General features: G+C 32.4%; 2 protein-coding genes across 4 annotated transcripts in view; one reads left to right on the top strand and one right to left on the bottom strand.

Moving 5' to 3' along the window:
• The window catches only part of Pdxk (pyridoxal kinase), a 44,148-nt gene extending 36,399 nt beyond the window's left edge, over positions 1 to 7,749 (top strand). For both annotated transcript variants that reach the window (XM_072535307.1, XM_072535306.1), the window contains exon 6: positions 722 to 7,749. In XM_072535307.1, the coding sequence (XP_072391408.1) occupies positions 722 to 822 (101 nt within the window). In that variant the 3' untranslated portion in view covers positions 823 to 7,749. The remainder of the gene's footprint in view (positions 1 to 721) is intronic.
• LOC140443835 (protein FAM76A) overlaps positions 7,744 to 23,890 on the bottom strand; it is a 30,673-nt gene continuing 14,526 nt past the window's right edge. Inside the window, exons 5-6 of one of the 2 annotated variants that reach the window (XR_011951271.1) lie at positions 21,914 to 22,233; positions 7,744 to 7,977 (exon numbers count right to left, since the gene is read on the bottom strand). Coding sequence is in view for 1 of the 2 variants with exons in the window: in XM_072535309.1 (XP_072391410.1) it covers positions 21,994 to 22,233 (240 nt within the window). In the remaining variant the exon portion in view is untranslated. Of the gene's footprint in view, positions 22,234 to 23,890 lie in introns of both variants that reach the window. The other variant, XM_072535309.1, reaches the window with a different exon arrangement.

Here is a 23,890-nt window from a genome sequence, read left to right as displayed (position 1 = left end):
ATTTCGAAGGCCTCTACTTTTTTCATCAATGTTGCGGTCATTGTCCACGCCTCCATTCCATATAACAAAACCGGGAATACATAACATTTCAGAAGTCGAATTTTGAGAGGTAGGGTGAGGCTTTTAGAGGTGAAAATTTGCTTCATGCTAGTGAACGATGCTCTTGCCTTTTCTACTCTTATACGTATTTCCTTCGCTTGATCCCAATTTGAGTTAACTGTTGTTCCCAAGTAGATGTACGAATCCACGTGTTCAATTATTTCATTGTCTAATATCAGTTGCTGTGGTGGTTGTTGGGTTTTGCCTACTAACATCCATTTGGTTTTTGTGATATTTAGTCTGAGTCCGTATTGTGCACTTGTTTTTTGTATCTTACTCATTAGGCAACTCAGTTCCTCCATGCTACTTGCTAAAATCACAGTGTCATCAGCATACCTTATGTTATTAATTATTTCTCCATTTATCTTTATGCCTTCTGTGCTTTCCTCGAGCGCTGTCTTAAATACTTCGTCCGAAGAACTTCGATCGAGAGTGAAGACGGTGTTTTACACAACATGTCTATTTTAATGACAAAGCTGTGCTGATAAAATTCAACAGTTGATCGATAACGTGAAAGAATTTAGAACAGAAACGGAATATTGAGGGGAAGCATAGCTTTCTTATCATCTACGCATATAGCAAATATTCTTATTTATTTATTATATCATTTATATTATTTCAGGTAAACCACTAACAGCATTTAATACGGAGTTAAAGCTACTGCAAAGCAAACGTGATATTGAAGAACCAATTGTAAGTTTCAAAGCCACAAGAGTCTTATAATGTCTTTAAGACAAACCAAATAGTATTAAAAGGTTAACTTTTTAGGTAATTTTTTTGTTGTTTTTTTTTTGTTAATTTCAGTTGAGTTTAGTTAATGTAGAAAATAATTTATGGCAGAATTCATTATTGCATTTTTGTTACATTTATTACAAAGTTAAAAAAGTTAGTTAAAATGTGTGGGGTTTATTTACTATATATAACTATAAGAACTAATATTTACACTTTAAAGCTCATAAAACGTGTTTTATTTTAACAATATTCTTAAATTATATAAAAATTATTTCGAAAAGTACGCCATTACTATTATGTAATATTCTCTTTTGTAATATATGACGGAATATAATATGCAGGAATTTACATTTAAATGACGTGAGTTAGTTAAAACCACGTTTTAATAAATAGTAAAATTAGCTTCGAACAATATTATCTACATGCAAGGCTGCCTTTTTCATGCATTCGCTGCCAACAAAAAGATCTCTTCTCAGGAGCAGAATTATTTTAAGGCAGGCAAGTGGACTGGCGAGTTGATTTAAACACGCGCGGGTATTTTAACTGCGGCGAATGGGTTCAACAATCGCATTGTCATTGTCGAAGAATTCTGTGATCTCTAAAATATTTAATATTTGACCGCTACCGAAAGTAATATAAATCGTTTTAAAATGTAAAAAATCACCTTGATGACTTGATTGGCTGACAGGAACACTTCAAAGTGTGTAGATTATAAGAATCATGGTTCGAGCCCGTATCCAGATCCATTCAGAAATGTTAAGTTCAAACATATCAGTTAAAATTCTAAGAGGATATGTCACCTTCAATTTGCCAATCCTGTCTGCCCATCTCCGAAGTCCTCTGGGATTTGTACCACTAGCTGATAGTGGCAACATATCCCGAACATAGGCCGAAAAACATGGCAACCAAGGACAGACTTTTTGAGAGACGGACAGGTATTTATGATAACTAATGCGCCACACCACCAAAAATTATGTTCATTTTGAAAGTTGATTTTCTCGTGAAAGGAGGTCTTACGCTATTTTTTTTATTATAGACTTTTTCAGTTTGATAAAGGTTTATTCAAACTTTTCTTTTGGACTTATACCAGGTGGAAGAAAAAACATGTTTTTCCTATGTTAAGTTTGAGACATCAGACAGACAAGGTACACGGGGGTTTACATCGAAACCATGTAGCCTCATGTTTTGTGAATATTTTTTTTAATTTTCCTGATATCTTTAAAAACAAAGAAAATAGACGGTTTTATTCTCTAACTTGTATTTTAACTGAAACAATACTAATTTAACAATAAACTATAAAAAAACAGTTAACAAAACTTTAAAAACTGAAAGAAATAACGGAAACTAATATCGCCTGTTTCCCCGTCTACTTCTAATAACAGCTTCATATTATCTAGGCATGCTGGATATTAAGCGGTCTATTTGACTTTGGTCTGTGAAGTTTAAGATATCAATAACCATAGTTTCTTTATCTTGCATGGAAGCAGGAAGGCCTGACGAAGTCTTAATTGTCTACCTACCATATTACATAAGAGTTCAATAGAATTCATGTAGGGACTGTGAGGAGGCCAATTCAATATCTGAATATATACCTCAGTTAAATATTCAGTAACGACACCCGATACGTGAGGGCTTGCGTTATCATGCGAAAGATGAAATTATTTCCTATATAAGGCACGAAAAGAACAACGTGCTTAACGAAACAAAATTTCTGTAACGTACCTTTTGGTCTTTAAAGAGCCTCCACGTAAAGACAGCAAATTCATTCCTGCTGTCAAGAAAATTCCACCCCAAAACATCACAGAGCTTCCATTAAACAATAATGTCTCTCGTATGTTGTCTGTGCATACCCCTAACCTGGTCGACAAATAGAAATAGGTAGAAGTAGAGGGGGAAACAGGCAATATTAGTTACCGTTATGTTTCTTTCTTTTTTTAAAGATTTGTTAATAGTTTATTATTTTTCATTGTTAAATATTACTTCAGTTAAAACACATGGTTAAAGATTAAAAACCGTCTCTTTTTTCTTGTTTTTAAAGATATCAGGAAAATTTAAAAAACAAAATGTTCACAAAACATGAGACTACAAATGGTTATGATGTAACCCCAATCGTGTGCCTTGTCATCCCTAAAGGATGTCTCAAACTTAGTACAAGAAAAACATTTTTTTCTTCCATCGGGTATAAGCCCAAAAGAGAAGTTTGAGTCAACCTTTGACCATCAGTGTAAATACCAAAGTAAAAGTCGAAAATAATAAAACAAATTGCCGAATTCGTTCGCTCCTTAGTTCTTTACTTGAATATAATTATTGAAATAAAACATATTTTACGAGCTTTCATGTGTTATTGATGAAAGATAAATTAGATCTCACATGATTCCTTTTCAGACGTTTTTTAAATTTTCTAAATATTTTCATAATTTATAGACCTAACCTATAATAGTGTGGCCGATATATACATATGACCATGTATGTGATTTGCCAGATATCAGCTTCTAAATTTTTTTCTCTAATGCGTATATACCAGCTTGTTGTGACTTTTTTCCTTTTTTCATTTTTAATGTTTCTCTATATTTAATTATTTGAAACTTCATTACAACCATTTCAAGGGTCAAGGAGTGTCTAAAGTCGTGGTCTGGAATTAGTTATTCTCAGCGTTTGGTCTAAAACTGCGGCAGATATGATCATCGACGACGGGGAGCTTACAGAATTTGGCAATATTCCATTTAAAAATTGCTGACTTTACATTTAACTGAATAATATTCCAATTATGTTTAACACATATAATAGTGATACCCTTAAAGTTAGCATTCTTGGTATTGGAGAATAAACCTCTTCAGACAATGAATCCTATTGTAACTCATGTACAACTAGGGGTCTTTCTTTTCCACTTGTCTATCCACAAAAATCCGAAAAACCCACTTTTTGTCAATTACCTTTCCATTTTTTGGATATAGTACTAACTCACTACATGTAGTATTTCCCTGTAAGGCATTCAGCTCATTATCTATTGCCTTTTTCCCATCATCTCCCAGTTGTATTGCCACTTCATAAGAATGGAACATCAAATAAAAGATGCCCCATGGAGTCTGCTGCAAAGTTGGCTTCATTGTCAAATTCAGTATTGGTTTACTTTTGTAAGTTGGAGGTCATCTTATTCTTGTGCATCTACGCATTTCATCGCACTTATGTTGCATTGTTTTTGAGTTCTCCTTTTCCTCGTGTTGGTGTTTGGTCTAAGTCTATTATTCCCCTTTCATCTGGGTTTGACATATGTTCATCAAAACAACATTTCTGCCATGAACAACCTTTTTATCATTCTGAATCCATAGCATATAACCATAATAATCATGAATATTTTTCACAGTGAGGGTAAGCCTGCACCATAGAATGTTTTACACATTTTACTATCATTTGTGACATACATTTCCGAGTATTTATATTTTTGGAATATTTTTGTTTTTAATGATTTAGTTTTTTCTCTTTTCGTTTGGAATCAGAATCCATTGGGAAGTGTTTTGTCAGGAATAATTTTTCTATGTTAATTTTTCAGTGTTCAGTTACCACTCTGAGGAATTGCTGGATATGATTGCAAAGGGGACTATCATAATCATGTCTTATCTGATTTACATGTTTTTTTTAGATCTGTATACAATATATATTATATATAATATATTATATTACTAATTTTAATCAGTGCCATGATTATTTCCCGGTCTATTCAATGCGGCATTCGCTGTACAAAGTTAGATGAATGCTGCTGCAAACGATTCAGTCTGGTTAACTAATAGCAAAATAGTTACTTTTAAAAAAGTTATCTTGCCATTCCAAATACTAAATATTTTAGGTAATTAAATAATAATTTTTAGTAAAATAACTGAAATTTTCAAATTTGAGGCTAACTTTATTAAGTAAATTTTATAGTAAAATTAGGAATTTTCTAATGCGGGAATTAGTAATTACTAAGTGAAAATGTTTTATGTAATATAGTAATGCTCTCGTATCCGCACATTACTACGGCTATACGAAACTGTGAATAGTAACGAACACTAAGCAAATTGCGTAACACACAAATGCTATTTTCACTGACATAATTTTGTATATAGATATATAAGTTACATAAGTATGGTATTTTAAAAATTAGTACATTACAGTATTGTGATTATGTACTTAACATTACATAATGTAATCCATTCTCTCTATTGCTACTAATAAGAGATTATGATCATGGTCGAAAGGTAACCGGTGTCAATTGTTTATTAAGACTTTTAAAAGTTGTTTATATTATTGTGCACGAGTACACACAAATTTTTCCAGCAGGCTCTAACCGACTGTGTTTCAGTTCATCCAACGTCCCTTTAATGTCGCTATGACGTCAATATTAGGATCCGAATCGATGGCTATCATAATCAATTCCAAATCTTGACGCTTTTATGAGGCTTTGACAGTTTGACACATTTAGTGACATGGTTAAGTGGTTGAAGTATCGTATTTGGATTAGCTGAACGTTTTCATTCTCGGTACAAGGACAACCAGGTGCATATTTATTATCAATAGAACTCGAAAGGGCAACTCTAACTTCGCCGAATCTTCTTCATTTCATACATGAAAGATATGTACTCTAAATCATCCAGGTTGTTTTTTAGAGGACAAGGATGCACGGTAAATTACAGTATCTTTGACACATTTAATGATATCATGGTTAAGTGGTTGAAGTATCGTAATTTGGTTAGATGAACGTTTTAATTCTCGGTACAAAGGGTCTGAGGACGTCCAGGTGCATCATTATTATCAATAAAACTCGAAAGGATAACTCTTATAGTTCTTCACTTCATACATAAAATATATGTACTCTAAATCATCCAGTTTATTTTTTAGAGGACAAGGATGCACGGTAAATTACAGCAGCCTTGATCATATCCAACATTGCCACATAGCATCCTAATTAGTCGATAAATTTATACTTTAAATCCAGAAGCATTTTCTGTTTTTGTCTGTGTAGGTCCTGTTACATTAGTCACAGTTGAAAGTAAGGCTGCAGCTTCCTCATGAAAATCTTACAACTTAACGCTTTCTTTTTAGCTAATATAACTAAGATAAAATCATTAATGATCAACGTTTACGAGATTTAATTAACATAAAATAATATAAAAGAACTACGTGCGAGTATTGTAGTAAACGTACTAGTAGACTACTAGTTATGGAGAAGCTAGAAAGTCTGTCAAATCTAAAAAATCGACCATTAACAACGATCTTGCGTCTTCACTAAAGAGATTAAGTGTTCTACATGTTCTACCTTTACAAGGGTATTTATGACAATATTTTTAAGCTTTTCTTGTCTCTCTTGCTTTTTGGATTATAATTGAATATTTTTTTGAGTAGTCTTTCGTTTTCCATCCTGTGAATATGTTGTCTCCACATATATTTATATTCAACTATATCCTATACATGTAGCTCGTTATGTAGGTCTTAATTTTTTATTAGATGACTTCTTGGGTAGCCTTTAAGGTCGCGGCCTATTATCATGCACGTATAGTTTCCGGCAAGTAGCGTTTCCAGTCCAGCAATCGGACTGCCCGTTCACATTTTCATACATAAAACGTTTCAGTTTGGTGCGGTAAAGATGTATTCTCGCTTTTATAAATATTTTCTTTCTTATTTGCATCATAATAGCATTTATCATGGTATTTATATAAAATTTCTTCACTGCGTAAGAGTTCAATTAATTTTTCGAAATCCATTTTAACTTGTACTATCAAACAGTAAATATCAAACCAAAGAGTATTTAAAAAAAAAGAAGAGGTACCGCTTCCGTGCAAAAGTCCTAATTGTTTATCACTTCCATGTTTAATTGTCACAAAGCAATAAAAACACATGCATAAATGACAAAATAGCCTCGAAAATTATTTTTTTAAATACTCTAAAATCAAACAAATATCTAAATACAACGAGGGGAAAACGACGGACTCCTAATTCACATTATCCGTACCAACAGGTTTCGTCTCGTTCCGTAGCGGTCGCATCCGTAAAATAATATTGTTTTCGAATATACTGAACGGAAACGTAAGGAGTCTGATACGATACGTTCCTGACAGTGTGAATGGTTCATATTTAAAACCATTTAAATTATATTTTTCGGTAACTAAACGATATGGGCTAGAAACGTAACGTGTATGATAATATGCCTTTAATCCTTCTTATAAGTCTCATCTCTGCTGTGCATACTGTGTTCTTGTTTTTATTATTTAGTCAACACTCACTATCGCACACAAGTAAAGGTATTTTTATAAAATTAAGTTTTTGCATCTCTTCTTGTTTTGTAACGTAGTGTTGTATTTATTGTAGCGTATTCTTGATTAAAAATATTACTGCATCAGCGCCCTTTTCAGAATATCCTTTGTTCTTCTTGTATAAGTACTTCGGATCCAGTGTATGAGAGAAATATTTGTAATTATCTGCATAATTAAATGCAGGTAACAAGTACTTTGAACTTATGATTAGGATAATTACAATTTTGGAGATCTATATTATTGTCGAAATTATTTTACTGCCTGGAAATAGATAATTTCTTACTCAACTGAATTTGGGTACTGCTAGATGATATTATTTCGAATATCTCAAAATGTCATACCGAAATACGAATACGCTTTATTTTTTAGTCACACCGTAAAAAAGCGGATACAGGGGCACTACTATAGTTAGTATTTTAATTGGATTATCGTTGACTAAAGTTTACTTGTTAACTACCAGTTTGTTAAATTGTTTACACTGGTTTTTTTAACTGTTTTTATATATTTTTCGTTATTATAAATGGTTTTATGTATAACACTGTCTTCCGTGAAGCCTTAAATTGGGCAAAATAAGCCAGTTTTGCTCAATTGATCGATGTTGTATAAATCTAATAAAACAATAGTATTTGTATTTGATTTTTATTTTTTAACACCTTACATTACAAAAACTAAAATAGACACAATTGATTTACAAAAATAGTTTTGTCAAAATAAATAAATTACAAGTAAGAATGTTCCATAAGATGGTTGGGCATCAAAAACTTTTTTGGTTTATTATGTTACAAGTATTTGAAAACACTTTCAAAACAATTTTACCAAAAGTTCTGTTTAATTTGTCACTCCCATCAAGAAGTACATTCTGGAAAATAAAACTAAATTTTATTTTTCCTTTAAAATAGCTAAATCTAAAGAAACACACCCGTAAAATTTGAAATTATTAATCGATTTTAACTATTTTCACAAAACGAGTACTTAGGGACAAAATTTAAAATTTTCGTGACTTACTCTTTAGTCGAATATCGAGAACTTTTTTTTTAAAGAACCTACTACGCTACTGAATTCAAATTGCATCCCGGTTATGACCGAAAATACAATAAAATAAAAAAACATTGACAAAATTAGAGGAATTTCTGGCGTAGATGATATAATTTTGAACTCTACAGAGCTTATAACAAACCAGACATTAGAAAATTCGTAAAACGAAACTGAAACGATTATTAATATAACCAAATGGAAAAACAAAGCATAGAGGAACCACGATGATGAAGTTAAATAATGGACATCTATTAACAGACAACCATGTAAACTTTACATTTTAAACAAAAAATGGTATAGTAATAAAAGATCTATTTGTGGACTATTAAATTTTCAGTGCACATTACAGTATTTTTCGTGGAAATTTTTAGTTATAAATATTACCACCCAACTGGATTTGGAGAGCCTACAATTAGCAGTTACTAAAATTTTATAAAAATACATTATTATCGAAGTTTTTTGTGGGAATAAACAAATGTGTTCTAAAAATACTTTATACTTCTTCTTCTTCATGTGCCTTGTCCGTTCCGAACGTTGGCAATCAACATGGCTATTCTGACTTTGTTTACGGCAGATCTGAATAGTTCAGCAGATGACAATCCGAACCATTGCCGCAAGTTTTGGAGCCACGAGTGTCTTCTCCTCCCTGGACCCCTTCTGCTGTCTATTTTCCCTTGAATGATCAGTTGTAGTACTCTATATTTATTATGTCTCATAACGTGACCCAAGTATTCCAACTTTCTTTTCTTTATACTTATTCCTACCTCTCTCTCTTTACCTATCCGGCGTAGTACCTCTTCGTTGGTCACGTGCTCAGTCCAGGATATACGTAATATACGTCGGTAAGCCCACATTTCGAAGGCCTCTACTTTTTTCATCATTGTTGCGGTCATTGTCCACGCCTCCATTCCATATAACAAAACCGGGAATACATAACATTTCAGAAGTCGAATTTTGAGAGGTAGGGTGAGGCTTTTAGAGGTGAAAATTTGCTTCATGCTAGTGAACGATGCTCTTGCCTTTTCTACTCTTATACGTATTTCCTTTGCTTGATCCCAATTTGAGTTAACTGTTGTTCCCAAGTAGACTTTATACTTGACATTTCGATTTACACATCGGAAATAGTTATGAATAGAATAGCTTAAAATATTAACACACTAAGCTAACAGTGTACTTTAATCTGATGAGTGTCAAATTTGGTTACACTAATTTACAATAGTTACTTAGTTCTTTTAATTATTTTTTGTCATGGCTGCAAGATTAAGAATGATAGAAAATTGAAGTTATACTTCATTCGGAAGATGAAGATAGAAGTGCTTATTTAATAAAATATATGCAGATCGTCCTATTAACTGATGAACATTGGATAGAAAGAAATATTCAATGAATTTGGCGCAGTGTCAAAACTGGTTTTAAAAAGTAAGTCAGTTTATGAAACACCAATTTAGATTTGAGCCTCAAGAAGAAACTATTGTCTTAATATATCTTTTAAAAATTTTACACTCCTTGCAGAAGACGACGAAGCAAAAGGTTTGTTATGTATTCTAAGTCAAAGGACATTTAAACAAAAGAAATTTGTTTTGTTGTGTTGAATAAGCCGCAATTTCCGAACTAACACATTGAGATCTATTCTGTCCAAAACCAAACCAGACAACAAACAAGATCTGCATTTATAAAATACCTAACAATTTTTATATGGGAGAAATCTCAATTTTAGAATAAATTAGCATGAATCATACTCAAACCTGGAGACTTCAACAGATCCCAGATATGCAAACATACTTGGCACAATGAGTACGTAGTACAATACAAAAATGCATTCATAATCATGAAAAAACACACAAGACAATGAATAGAATGCAGCAGGCTCTATTTATTATAACTCAAAAACATGACTATTTGCCCACAAGATCGAGGCCAAGTAAGTCAACTGTCAAATTGACAGAGCTCAAATTAATAAACATAATACGTCATATTATAATAAGGCGTAAATTTGATCGTTTTAGTAGATACTCCACTATTCATCAGTATTGGTTGCTTTTAAATTAAACATGCAACCGTAGGTTTATTTTAGCTCTTGAGAATGAGTGATAGGAATTTTTATGTTGGATGTTTTCGGCAATGATTCTGTCAAAATTCTCCAAGCTCAGTGAATTGACTATAACAGCTTTTTGGTACTACTCTAAATCCAGTGGCGCAGTAATTTTTTAATAAAAATTCAATAACATATTTTTACTTATTGGCTATAAAAATTATTGTATTTATCCTGAAAAATAATTTCTCCAGAAAGAGGTATATTATAACTATTTTTTTTATTTAAAATGTAAATGTAGAAAGGCTTCGTGACGTGGGGTCCATTTTCCAAAATTTCTTTATTTTCGACTAAAGTATCGCGAAATATTTTAAAAAAATTTCAATACACATTCTAAATTTTGTCCACTGGATTACTCAACATTGATGGAGAAAATCGGTTGACAATTTAAATGGATGTTAGCCATTTTAAACGGACCACATTATATATATATATATATATATATATATATATATATATATATATATATATATATATATATATATATATATATACTGCTTCGTTGTTGTAAATCCAGTCAATATATTTATTTACTGGACACCGCATATTTCATTGTACTCAACAATAATTTGTTTATATGTGGCTGTGTTCTAAGTTGCTGTCTGTTTGTCAAATATTTATTTATATTACTTTACAGGATGACTACAAAAACCATGGAATGTTACATAAAATCATAAAATTACTTTATCAAATTATATAGAGTGAATATAAAATTTTGTGTTCAACATATAGTCTGCCGGTCATAAATTAAAACATTACAAACGGAGCTTGTTAGATATCAAAGCCGCAAAACGTGACAGGTATTGCTAAGAGGGTAACAAAGCACAGATTTACAAATTATATAAAATCGCTATTGAAATTAGTCAGTCAATATTATAATTAACGGGACAAATAATACTTAAAAAACTTCAAAAGTTCCAACAATATATGCTAATTCTAATCTTAAGAAACTTTGAGTTTATTAAGCTCAGAAGCGGTAAAATAAACCTTAGAAGAGTTGCTGAAAGCCCAATAGATGACTACAAAACGCAATACATCTCCAGCGAGCCTTTTCAGCTCCAGATTTCTTTTTAATGAGTCTAGGTGACAAAAAAAAAATGTAAAAAATAAATGGTGCTAATTTCTCAGAGATCAGCAGAATTAATCATCCACATATATTCAGAATGTTTATTTGCGTACAGATAATCTATTGGTCGACATTCAAAATACGCCCAATCTCTAACCAATCGAATCCTCCGAATTAATAACTGACAGTCAAATGCGATCTTTTCATAACGTCTACCCACGCAATGTGGAATGTCATACAGGGCTGCATTTAACTTTAGGACAATGTATCCTGAAAAAAAGGAGCTTAGGTATTTTTGGAGGGAAAATAAGCTGGACAAATGCTACAAGTTGTAGTTCCTGATGAAGTGAGTTTAAAATTATTTTAAATATACGCTACATTTTATCTGTATATTAGGGTGGATTGATATAAAACTAGCCTTTGATAGAAAAAACAAGTTTTTTGGAATTAAATCGATTTATTTCTCAACATAGTCCCCTTTTAGCTCGATACACTTAGTAAGACGATGTTCCAATTTTTTTATCCCATCCGAATAGTACTTTTGCTCGAGCTCTTCAAAATAGGCCGAAGTTTCAGCGACGACTTCATCATTTGTTGCGAAACGGCGTCCTCAGAGCCATTGTTTTAGGTTTGGAAGCAGAAACAAATCGCTGGCGGCAAGATCTGGGGAATATGGTGGGTGTTTAACCAATTTAAAGCCCAATTCGTGTAATTTTGCCATGGCGACGGTCGATCGATGAGCCGGTGCATTGTCTTGGTGAAAGAGCACTTTTTGCGCTCCAAACCGGGGCGTTTTCGACGTAATTCGGCATCGAATCGATCCGATAATGTTGTGTAGTACTCACCATTGATTGTTTTTCCTTTTTCCAAGTAGTCGATGTGGATGATGCCCTTCGCATCCCAGAAAACAGGCGCCATCACTTTGCCGGCCAAATGTGCACTCTTTGCCTTCTTCGGCGGCCCTTCGCCGCGTTTGCGCCACTGTTTCGACTGTTCTTTAGTTTCCGCTGTGTAATAATGCACCCAGGTTTTATCAACGGTGATAAATCGGCCAAAAAGAAATCCTTTGGATCTAGCCGTATCATCGCCAAAAGTAGTCTCCGAAGTGGTCACACGTTTTTGCATTTGATTGATGGTCAGCAAACGCGGCACCCATCGCGCGGATAGCTTTTTTATGTCCAAATGATGGTGAATGATGTTGTTTACGCGTTCGTAGGAAATGTTTAGGACTTCTATTAAGTCGAGGAGCTTAATTCGACGATCTGCCATAATCATGTCATGAACTTTGTTGATCATTTCTGGCGTAGTGACTTCATTTGGTCTCCCGGGACGCTCATCATCAAAAACACTCGTACGACCACGAACAAATTCAGCTTTCCAAAATGTTACTGTTGTTAACGAAAATGCAACCTCACCATAATAACTTCGTCCAGGCCGGCTTTGATATGCACATTCGTTTTACCCTTTTTGTGGAGGAACTTAATTACCGAACGATACTCGACTTTTTCCATTTCTCCGAAAACACAAAATTTGCTTGCTTTTTACGGCTGTAAAAACCAAACTAACTGTTTTTAAAACTTAAAATTTTGACAGACATTTCATGAATGTCAAATGTCAATAACGAAACCAATTCGGTATCAAGTAGCGCCATCTATCAAAGGCTAGTTTAATATCAATCTATCCTCGTAATATATGGTTTAACGCGGATATATCTCCTGTTATTATTAATATTAATAATAACAACATATCTCAAGTTATTATTAATTTAAATTATGAATTATATTGTTAATTGGACCATGAATTTTGTGAAGATGATGAGGAATGATTTAAATGATCTATTGTAACGCTTAAGATATAAAACCAATGGTTGATATTTGTATATAAAATTAGAATAGTTAAACATTTGGTAACTAATCTTAATGAAATAGGTCACAGAGCCTCAGCATAACTGGTTCTTACGACACGATATTTTCCAAATTTCTATGATAAAGTACATTCGTTCAGCAAATTCCCAACTGTCAAGACGGATTCTCATTTTACAGGTCCAAACTTGCAAGTCGGTTTAAATTCAAATTGTAGCGTGTTGGTTTTTAAGTTAATGTGTGTTATATGTTATAGTTATTGTTAAGTTATTTACTGGTCGTGTTATTTTTTAGAGTTTAGTTATCAGTTGAGCATGGTAAAAGTATTGTTAACTCGCTGGATGAATTTGACAGAAGCAATAAGAAGAATAATCCATCAATTCTTTTTTTCGAAATGAAATACCCACAGTAGATAAAGTTCTGAGGGTTGTTAATGAAGATCCAGTTTTGTCTAACTTCAAAAGAACTACGTTTTTTAAATTATTTAAACAAATAAATTTTAAGTTTCAACGGTGTCAGCGAAACAGCATTTTGATGGACAGGGATAAAATTGTCTTGTGGAGATGAGAATTACTGATAAAAATTAAGTCCTACAGAAATGAAAACCGCAAAATTTACTACTTAGACGAGACTTGGTTAAATGCTGGTCACACCAAATCTAAAGTATGGGTCGACAATTCGGTAACGTCTCATAAACAAGCGTTTTTAGATGGACTTTCTAAGGGATCAAAAAATCCTGCAGGTAAATGTTTATGTGCTTTTTCACTTCAAGTAAATTTTAAAATAATAAAATTTTCAGCAAAAGGAAAAAGACTAACAATCTGTCACATTGGCAGTGAAGATGGGTTTGTACCAGAAGGGCGGTGGGTGTTTGAATCCAAAAAAAGGGGGGACTACCATGAAGATATGGACGGGAAATCTTTCGAAAATTGGTTCAAAAATATACTGCCCCTATTAGAAGACAACTCCATCATCGTATTGGACAACGCGTCTTATCATTCCAGAAAATTGGAAAAAATTCCAACTACTGCTTCTAGAAAAAATATAGGGTTTGAGAACTCCATTTTGACATAATAGGCATGATAAACTTATGACAATGCTACTTTATTCAAAATGTTTACGTTGTTATGTATCTCTCAGTTAATGAATATTTTATTTTAGCACATTTTTCTCCAATGGAACATTAAATTTTGCCCATAATGATTAAATTTCAAGAAATTCTTACACTAATAGTTTCAAAAGTAAATATTTTTAAAAATCATATGATACACCTCAGTACGACCCTGTTTGGCTTTCACGTGCGTTTGTTGACAGTTGGGAATATGTAAAATAAATGTAGTTTAGTAGATGTCTAACCAGTCTAAAGAACCTCTCAACTACGTGCATAAAATGTTATTTCACGTTACTTTGTCAATTAGATATATTTTTATTACTATTTTGTTGCTAATTCCCTACCACGAAGCTGGTTGGTAGTTAGATGTTTCTTGAATTTTTAGTTTTAATTTATTACTCCATGTTAAAGATATCAACCAATTAGTTGGTTTGAATTAACGGAAAACTTTGTTTTAAGTAAGCCAATTCTCAACCTTGGCTGGAACTTACAAATTGGTATTTCGTTGACTGAAGGTTATATTTGATGCCAACTATGTTTAAAAATTGCTTTTCTAATTAATGTTAACCAATAGAGTATTTCTTTTTTCTTTGCGTTTGAAATGTGGACATTTAGAAGATTGTTAAGGATTCCATAGGTAGATAGAGTCACGAATACAGAAGTGTTAAGGATACAACGTCGTGAGACTCATAATTCAAGGAAAAGTAGAGGGTAGGAGAAGCGTAGGAAGAAGACGCGTTTCCTGGTTGAAGAACCTGAGAGAGTGGTTTGGTTGCAGCTCAAGGCAATTGTTCAGAGCAGCTGCCTCGAAGGTCAGAATATCCATGATGATTGCCAATCTTCGTCGCGGAGATGGCACAAAGAAGAAGAATAGAGTATTTAAAACTGTATTCATTTTTAATTGAGTGAAAGAACAAAATAAAAATATACATTATTTTTGAAAATATCTTCCTTTTAACACATTTTTGCTTTTCTGTTCACTAATGAACTTAAAATCACTAATATTTTCAATACATTACAATGTTATGAAAACAACAGTTTTGTTATTAAATACTTCCTTTCGTTTTTATCAAAGTAGCCATTTTATTGGTACTGTTCTTTCAGTTAATTTAATAAGAAAATCCAGAAAACTTTTTAATTAAAAAAAAATACAAGGGATTGTTATTCTTTTTTTGATACAGTCCTGTAAAAACAGTACGCCATTATCAAATTGTCAACTCTGGTCAGCCCTTGTAAACATTTTAAAATCAAACACTCCTTCCTGCACTTTTATATATCCTAAGTTGCAAAGTTATTGTTTATTTTCTCTGTGTAATTACAATTAAAAATCTTAATTCCATCGGAAAGTCTGGGACACACTTTTTACCACAAAGCAACCCACACGCATGCGTATGTACACGCCCATTTACAGGAGAATTCTGCTGTCATGATTGGACGGGGTTGTCTCTTTCAAAACCAATTACATCCTATCATTATTTTTTGACAGTTGTTCATAAGTTAAAAATGAGTTCAACTAATCAAATGAACCATCCTCAATAATGTCGTCTCAGGAATGCATCTCAAAAATACTGACAATACCATTTTAAAGTCATCTACTTTAAAATGTATTATGTCTTATTCCGAACATTATTTCCATTTTGAGAAGGATTTCTGCACTATAAATCGAAACATCAAATATAAAGTATTTTTAACTAAAATTGTGTTATTCCCATTAAATAGTAATTAACATAAAAATGCCACAAAGAAATAGTTTCAGAACAATATTAGCCCTGGAAGCTCACACTTGGGTGTGAGATACCCATCCAGACACTTAACTAAATGTAGCATGTACAACCACATTTCAATGGTAATGCCGCTTTATGTAAATTCAATCTGTAGTCTGCCAAGGACGGATGTGTAGTTGCGGTCTCATTCAAGCAATATTTCCAATCACGAAAATTTATTGAATAAACCGTGTGAGGTTTGCGATAATTTATTAATTTTTTTATAATGATTTTTTTTGGGAAATGGCTTCATGTAGTTGGAAAGAAAACTGGGAAAAAACGTCGTCCGTTGACCCAAGTTCTACGTCATTGACAGTTCATATGACAGTTTTTTTTCTAAATATAATTTAAATGTGTTATTTTGCTTTTTTCCGTACAAAGCCATGGAAGATTAAGCCTGATCACAAGAAATTGCAGTAATTACAGTAGTTCAATAATTACATTCAGAAAGTGTTTTTCATCGACGATGCGTTTACTTAGAAAATATTTCGCAAAAAACAATAAACACATATTGCACTGAAATTATGTATCAATTAAAGGCGAATTGAAATATTCATCATGTTCATTAATTGAGTTGAGTGATATAGAACGTTTATTTTCAACAAGCTACAAAAAACGAAATTAACTTTTTCTGGGGTACCGCGTAAGTAATTGTATAAAACCGTCCAAAATTGATTTATAAATTGTAAATTGCAATAATAGTCATTTTCACTGCTTTCGTTACACATGAAATGTTACCGTCTCTGTGAAAACATGATTACACGAATTGAATTATGTGTTGTTAAACAACATTTACGTTGAGTAAATTTTTGTTTACGCAAACATTTTAGTAAATTTTTAAAATATTCTCGACATCAAGTATCCTTCTTCAGACAAAATTAGGTTTTCAATTTAAACACTACTCTAAAATTAATTTCTTGTAATATTTTTATATTAACAACTACATTTTTATATTTTCAAACAATGTAGTCGTAAATTAAAACCCATTTTTTTCCACATCGATTTACCAATCGATTATACAAAGTCAGTTTTTCTTAAAGTAATTTATTTTGAAAAAAGTGGAGATAACATAAGTTAAAGTTAACAAAGAAAAAAATTTACTGTGTGAATTATATGTACTTTAGGTTTAATAATTTCATAAAAAATGGTTAGTGTTTTTACACAACAGATTCTGTTTTTTTGCTTTGTCATACAACTTCTTTTGTATGTCATCAATGATATAGTCTTTACCGAACTACCAACTCGTTCCACTTTCCAGCGTTTGGTATTTTATTTTAAGTTTTGACATTACACTAAATGAGTAATTATTTTAATACATTATATAAATTATAGAAGATTTAAAAATAAATAAAGTTGAAATTTCGATACCTTTCAAAATATTTTGCCGTTTTGATAACAAAATAAATTTAATTGTAGCATTGTTAATTGTATAAGCATAAAACAGATTAAGAGAACAGTTTTGAACAAGTTGAACGATTTTAGTTGATTAAAAAGATAAAATCTTGAATGAGAATTCATTTCAATAGTGCTGATTACTATTTTAGTTAGGGCTAATTACTATTTTAGTTGATCAACTTGTTTAGTTAGATTGATTCATTGCTTAAATACGTTAACAATATAACTTGTTTTAAGTTTGTAAAAGTTTTTGTAATCGGTGATTCCAAAAAAAAATAATTTTTATAATACTTTTCAAAATCTTTAGACTACTCCTTCAGTATAATTAATGCTCAGTATGCAAGTATTTAATACCAGAATAAAATAAGAAAGACTTATGACGCTGCAGCTTGAAAGCAAAGTTATAATCAATTGAAATTTTGTTTAAATCTGGAAAGCAACTCACCAATGAATCACATCTTAAACGAACAATTCTTAATACATTTTCCGTAAGATTTTTAATACTTAATTTCGGAAAGCATGGGCAGCATAAAAGAAATATAGTTTTTAATTTTACTCATTAATATTTTTCTAAATACAGTAGACACCAAGTGTGTAGATGTTGCGTGAAAGGCGTATTATCGCATCCAATCATGGCACTCCTCTTAAGGTACGTTTGCACCTGACACTTATCTCCGTAAATAAATGTTTAGTGTCAGACATACATTCGTTTTCGTGTTTACATATTGACAGAAGTGTTTGTTTGAGAAGTGTCTCGGTTTACCAGCGCGACAATCGGAGGCTCTACATTCATTCGGTGGCATATCTGCGAAGTGGCAGTTACTGCTAAGTTTTAGTTAATGCTATGTGCTATTCTGACAATCTTACATAAAAATGATTTTAGAATAGGAACTAGTAAGGGCCACAGTGAATTCAAACCAGCAAGGTCTTTAACGAGATCGGGCTAATAAAAATTATCATAAACAAGCTAGCAGTAATAACAAAAGTCTTAAAAGGCAGGCTGGAATAAAGGTAAATGAACAGTTTTTTTTACAGAACTTTATAAGGAAGTTATTAAAATACAGCTTCTAAATAAACAGAGGATAATGAAATGATAAATATGGCAGAAGGTGACATATAAACGAGAATAAGCCTTGTGCAAAATTCTTTTTAATGCGGAAGGTCTGGTCTTCGAAAAACATCAGTAAGTGAACAAACCTGCGTTGATTCCAAACTCATATTAATATCTCAGTCAAAATTCACAACTCGCCCTGTATATTATTAAACAATGGGAGACACTGTTTAATGGTCATTTTTTATTCCTTATAAAGCCTCCCATATGAGGTAAGAGTATGTACAATTTTTCCTGACATCCTGGATATCGTATTATCCCTGGTATCGACTCCTAGTGTTTCCCAGTGTTTTATCATGGTCATTTGTTATTCCCCATAGGGGCATCCAAACGAAGTAGGGGTATGTACAGTTCTCATGACTTACCCTGTATGATAAATTTATTATTAATTAAGGCTGTTTTATCGGTGCATCAAAACCTAGGGACAGTGTTTTCTCTGTTATTTACTGACAAAATGTCTCGAAATTTGGACACGTTATTCGAAATTATGTTGCCTTTAAACTGATGGTTTTACTTTTTTTATTTTATTGAAACTTCTGTTGAAAAATTGGAATATACTGTTTAACGTTCTATTATAACCAAACTTTTTACGCCCATCACTCGAAAGAGTTTTTTTTTCTGTAATCGTTGATTTTTGTTTCACCTTTCTGTGTCCAGTAATAATCGAGAAAAGCGTGTTCCAAATTTAAAGAAAATTGCTAAAAAATACTGAAATCTAATAGTGAAACGTGTTACTCATCATTGGGCTTAGTTTCATCGTTATCGCCTTCGTGACGTCAAATCTCATGAACGTACGGTCAGTTAGTTCGTGTTAAAACTAATTTGAATGGAGAATAATGTATTTGTTGTCATTAAACTACCCGTCGGCCGGCGGCACTGAGTAAAGATGGTCTCGCGTAAGCAGTGTGGAAAAGTAAGTGATACGCCCATTTCAAATCGCAGTTGGCTTGAACTGCTAAAACAGCCTTAAATAAAGAATATCTGAGATTTGGAATTTGGGATAGGCAAATTGTATAAATGTAGAAATAATAACTTTATAGACCAAGAATAATAATTTCTTAATGCATGCCGCATGTAAATTCCACATATCTGTAAATTATAGTAATCATGACGCTGTCATATTAACAAAAAGAAGAATTAAAAAATGTTATTGTAATTAACAGTTGCCTTATAACTAAATAATAAATTTTCCCTATTTACGACAATAAAAAGTCTTTTGCTAGTCGGGCTAGTTTCTGCTAATATCGTCCTTATTTTATAAATTAAACGAAAACCATATTTACTTTTATTTTGTTTGTTTATTATTATCTCATGATGCAAAAGATTCAAAAATGTGTGTAAAAGTAAAATAAAAAATAATTTGGACGTTTTTAAATCACAATTACATTTAAAAATATTTTGGCCAACTGAAAATAATAATCAGTAAACCAAATATCAAAATTTAAAATAAAAATAAATATAAAATATACAGATATGGCAAAATATTATACTTATAATGCATCCCCCGAAAGGTTTTATTATGCCAAGAGATCAGATGATTCCGATTAAACCAATTAACATTACGTGTTGATCGTACCTTCAAAAGTGATCAAGTATTGTTATCAATTATTTTATTAATTTAATTATTTTTTTTTTCATGTCCGTTGCGATAGGTTGACATTGTATATGCATGTTACATACAAAATTTTACATTTTACATGACTGTATTGTTACATTTGTTATAAGTACCGTCCGCTCACTGTTTCTTTTTATCGAATATTAGCTCTATTTATATAGGCCACAGCTTTACGAAATAATTTCAGACCACGGTCTATAAAGCTCGAAAATAATGTACCATTACACAAAAAAACTTACACTCTGATTGGAATTTATACTTTATTTAAAAAAAAATACATTGACCTAGATGCGACCGTTGTGTTTTAATAAATCGTATGATATAAATTTCTCCATAATACTCTCCTTCAAGTCTTCAAGAACGGCCTTGGCTATATTTGGTCTGGGACAGTTCAACTGCTTAGTGGCATTCATGTTTGACTGTAATGGGACCTACAGTGCACAGGTTGCTATAGGGTAAGGTAAAGCTATATATGCTTGTAAGTGGAAGGTATATAAATATAATTAATACAAATGGATAGACCGGCAAGTTTATATCAGGAAATAAAAGAAGATTCCATTTTAGGAATACCAGTGGACCGAACGCGTCTGAGATATAACTTAAAAACACTCTAATCCATACAGCTTGATTGAATGTCCTTACTTCGGTTGGAAATCAAAGTAGGTTGACACTAGAATAGATAGCAGGACGTAGGGCTACCAGGGTAGTCAGAAGACTGATAAACTGGCCACACTCTTCTAGTTGACCCTGAACCTTTTTCTGAATTCCCAACACAGGGAATGGTAGTCCTTAAAAAATGGGTGCAACAATCTCGAACGATGAAGAAATGCACCAGGATAATGCAGGCTAAAGAGTTTATCAAAGGAACCTCAGTTTTTACAGCAAACCTACTAAGCCACAGCCGAAGGGTTAATAAGATAGTAGTGAAACTGCTAATTGGACACAAGACTCAAAAAGCATTTGAGTCATAGGGGTTTGACATATGAAGCTCTTTGCCGGTTCTGTCCAGAAGATAAGCAGACCGCTTTGCATATCTTATGCCACTGCGAAGGTCTTGCAAGATTGAGGCATCTAGAACTCCGGGATCAAAATATAAAAACGTCAAGCTATATTCGGAGACAAGTTGTAGAACCTCATCAAGAGGGCCAGGCTAGATGAGTAGCTTTAATGATAAAAAGAAGCACAATAGATCTGCTCCATAATTTGAGTATTTTCTGCAATTTTCTTTGGTTGTTTGCACTTAATTACAAGTCAAGAAAATTTATTTAATTTTTCTTGTAGGTAAGAGTAATAAAAAGGTTATATAAACATCGTTCCGACATTTAATTGATAGCTAATTTAAATAGAACATGACAGGTGACAGACAACTATGAAAAAAGGAGAATGTGGCAATAACTGAATCTAAGAAGAGAGAGACAATCATTCTACTAGTAGTAGAAGGCGTGATGATGATATTTTCTCACTTACAAAAATCATATTGTTTTTAAGATGAGTATTTGAAACATTATCTTTAGGTGAATCGCAATTTTACAATAAATACCGTGTTGGCCAAAATAAAGAGTATATTACTAAAATGTATATTTGTTTATGAATTTTTAAGAATAAGTTAAAATGCGAACCACAGCTATATAAATAAACTTTCTAATCATTTTATAAATCAATAAACAAGTGTTTAAAGGGCAGAAATAAGATAAAAGTTTACCATATCTGTACAAATTAACAACGCTTCAAAAGTTACCACCTACCATCGCATCACAATTTAAAAATAGGACATTTTCTCCAAAATGATATCAGTAAATTATCAACATGTGGTTTCGCATACAAATTATTGTATACTCGGACTGTCCGTTCCACTGCTGTTGTCAGCGGTAGTGTTGTTGACTGTCAATGAAGTATTTTTGTTTCCTTTTTTTGCGGACTTAGACAGGCTCGCAATTTCTTTGAGATAATTTTGTATTTTGGTATTCAAGCCATCTACCTTATCTTCATGTTCCTTTTGGATGTTTTTTAATCTTTGTCTCAGCTCATTCTCAGTTGTGAAGTTTGTGGCTTTCAATTCTGTTATCTGAAACAAAATTTACATGTTTGAAATAAAATATACTATAATATATTATAGTAGTATATATATATATATATATATATATATATATATATATATATATATATAACAGATGGCATCAGACCTCAACAGAGAAGGCACTTAGGAGGAGGAGGATTAAACACATGCAAGAACTCACACCACACTCTACTCGGCATTATATGCCTTCTAATTAAAACTCCTCTGAGTGTGCTAGTCGTGTTTTATTACCGGCATAATGGTTACAATTTTCACCAAACTGGCATTATCCTACCGTGTAGCTCGTCGAAATATCATTACTCCCGGCTCTCATTTAAGACTTTCTTCTGAAATTCGACACAACGCAGATATTCCGACGCTGTTCTTCTTGTTTTGTCGCAATCCACGGAATTCTTATAGGAAAAGAGGCCAACGGTATTCTGTTTGATACAGTTTTCTTATGTTAGTAGGTCGAAAAATTCTACTGATTCGACGCTATTCTTTTTAACTGATGACATTGTACGCGTTGTTAATCTGAGCACAGTTTCAGATGGCATCCAACAATGTCCTTTGGTCAAAATATGACAGCCGCTTGTTTGTCAATCCATATTTCATTCTTACTTAATTCATGTTTATCTTTCATGTTTATTCTTTACACTTATACTTTTAGCTGTTCTTAAAAACATTCGTTTTTGGAGCGGGAGAATGTTTAGAAAAGTATGCAGTATTTATTTTCATTTAATATTTTTCTTTTACTGTACTATAATATGGTCTTATTTAATGGTCTATTCTAACTAGTTATTTGCTTTAAAAGATAGTATTTTCTGTTATTCAGTAAAATCCCATTGTTAAACTAGCTTAAACACATATAGTAGGTTTTTAAGTTCAAAGATTCGACCTTCTTTGTTATGTTGGGTCACTTCCTTGCATACCATAGAAACGCTGTAAAGTATCATATTACTATGACCATTAAGTTAGATTATCGCCATTCAAAAGCGCCCTACAATAGAGTTGACTTACGGGATGCACCTTCCTTACGAACCGTTGATCACCCCTTAGAAGTTGTAGGTGCAGATTGTTATCCTTACAAATGCGAAACACTTCTTATCGAAACAGCGTAGTGAAAACATCCAGTTTTTCCGTTACGTCCTATCGAACCTCGGCGCTGAGCGTCGCGTGGCGACGTCAAATACAACACTATTCTACTGCCTGCTACGATTAATACGCCAATATTTTAAAAGGTAAGGTTATTCTTTGTACAAATTACAGTTATGAGTAAAGCCAATATTTGCTATTTTCGCTAATTTTGTAGCATTTGAAAATCCTTTGGATATGTATTGAAATCCCCTCGTATTTGTTAAAGAATATCAAAGAATAATCTTAGTGTATTTCATTTCCCATTCGTACGTATTAAAACACCGAATTCTTTCAATTCATCTTTAAATTTTTCAAATAAACATCCATTGAGATCGCTGAGAAGTTTTTGACGGCAAGGTAATTGCTCATTCTTACTCGAGTCACTGTAAAAGACAGTCGGCTTAGGTCTGGATCCAAATTCATTCGTCGAATTTGTAAAGTTTTCTGTTTTTGCCCCTTTTCATGGAAATCTTCGTCTTACGTTATGGAAAGTGATTTGAGTGGCGGTTGATGGTAGCAGTTTAATGTG

Source organism: Diabrotica undecimpunctata, chromosome 6 (assembly GCF_040954645.1).
Source record: "Diabrotica undecimpunctata isolate CICGRU chromosome 6, icDiaUnde3, whole genome shotgun sequence".
In the NCBI taxonomy this organism is placed as follows: Eukaryota; Metazoa; Arthropoda; class Insecta; order Coleoptera; family Chrysomelidae; genus Diabrotica; species Diabrotica undecimpunctata.
The sequence above is the reverse complement of the archived record's forward strand: the minus strand, read 5'-3'. Positions and strand labels throughout refer to the sequence as shown.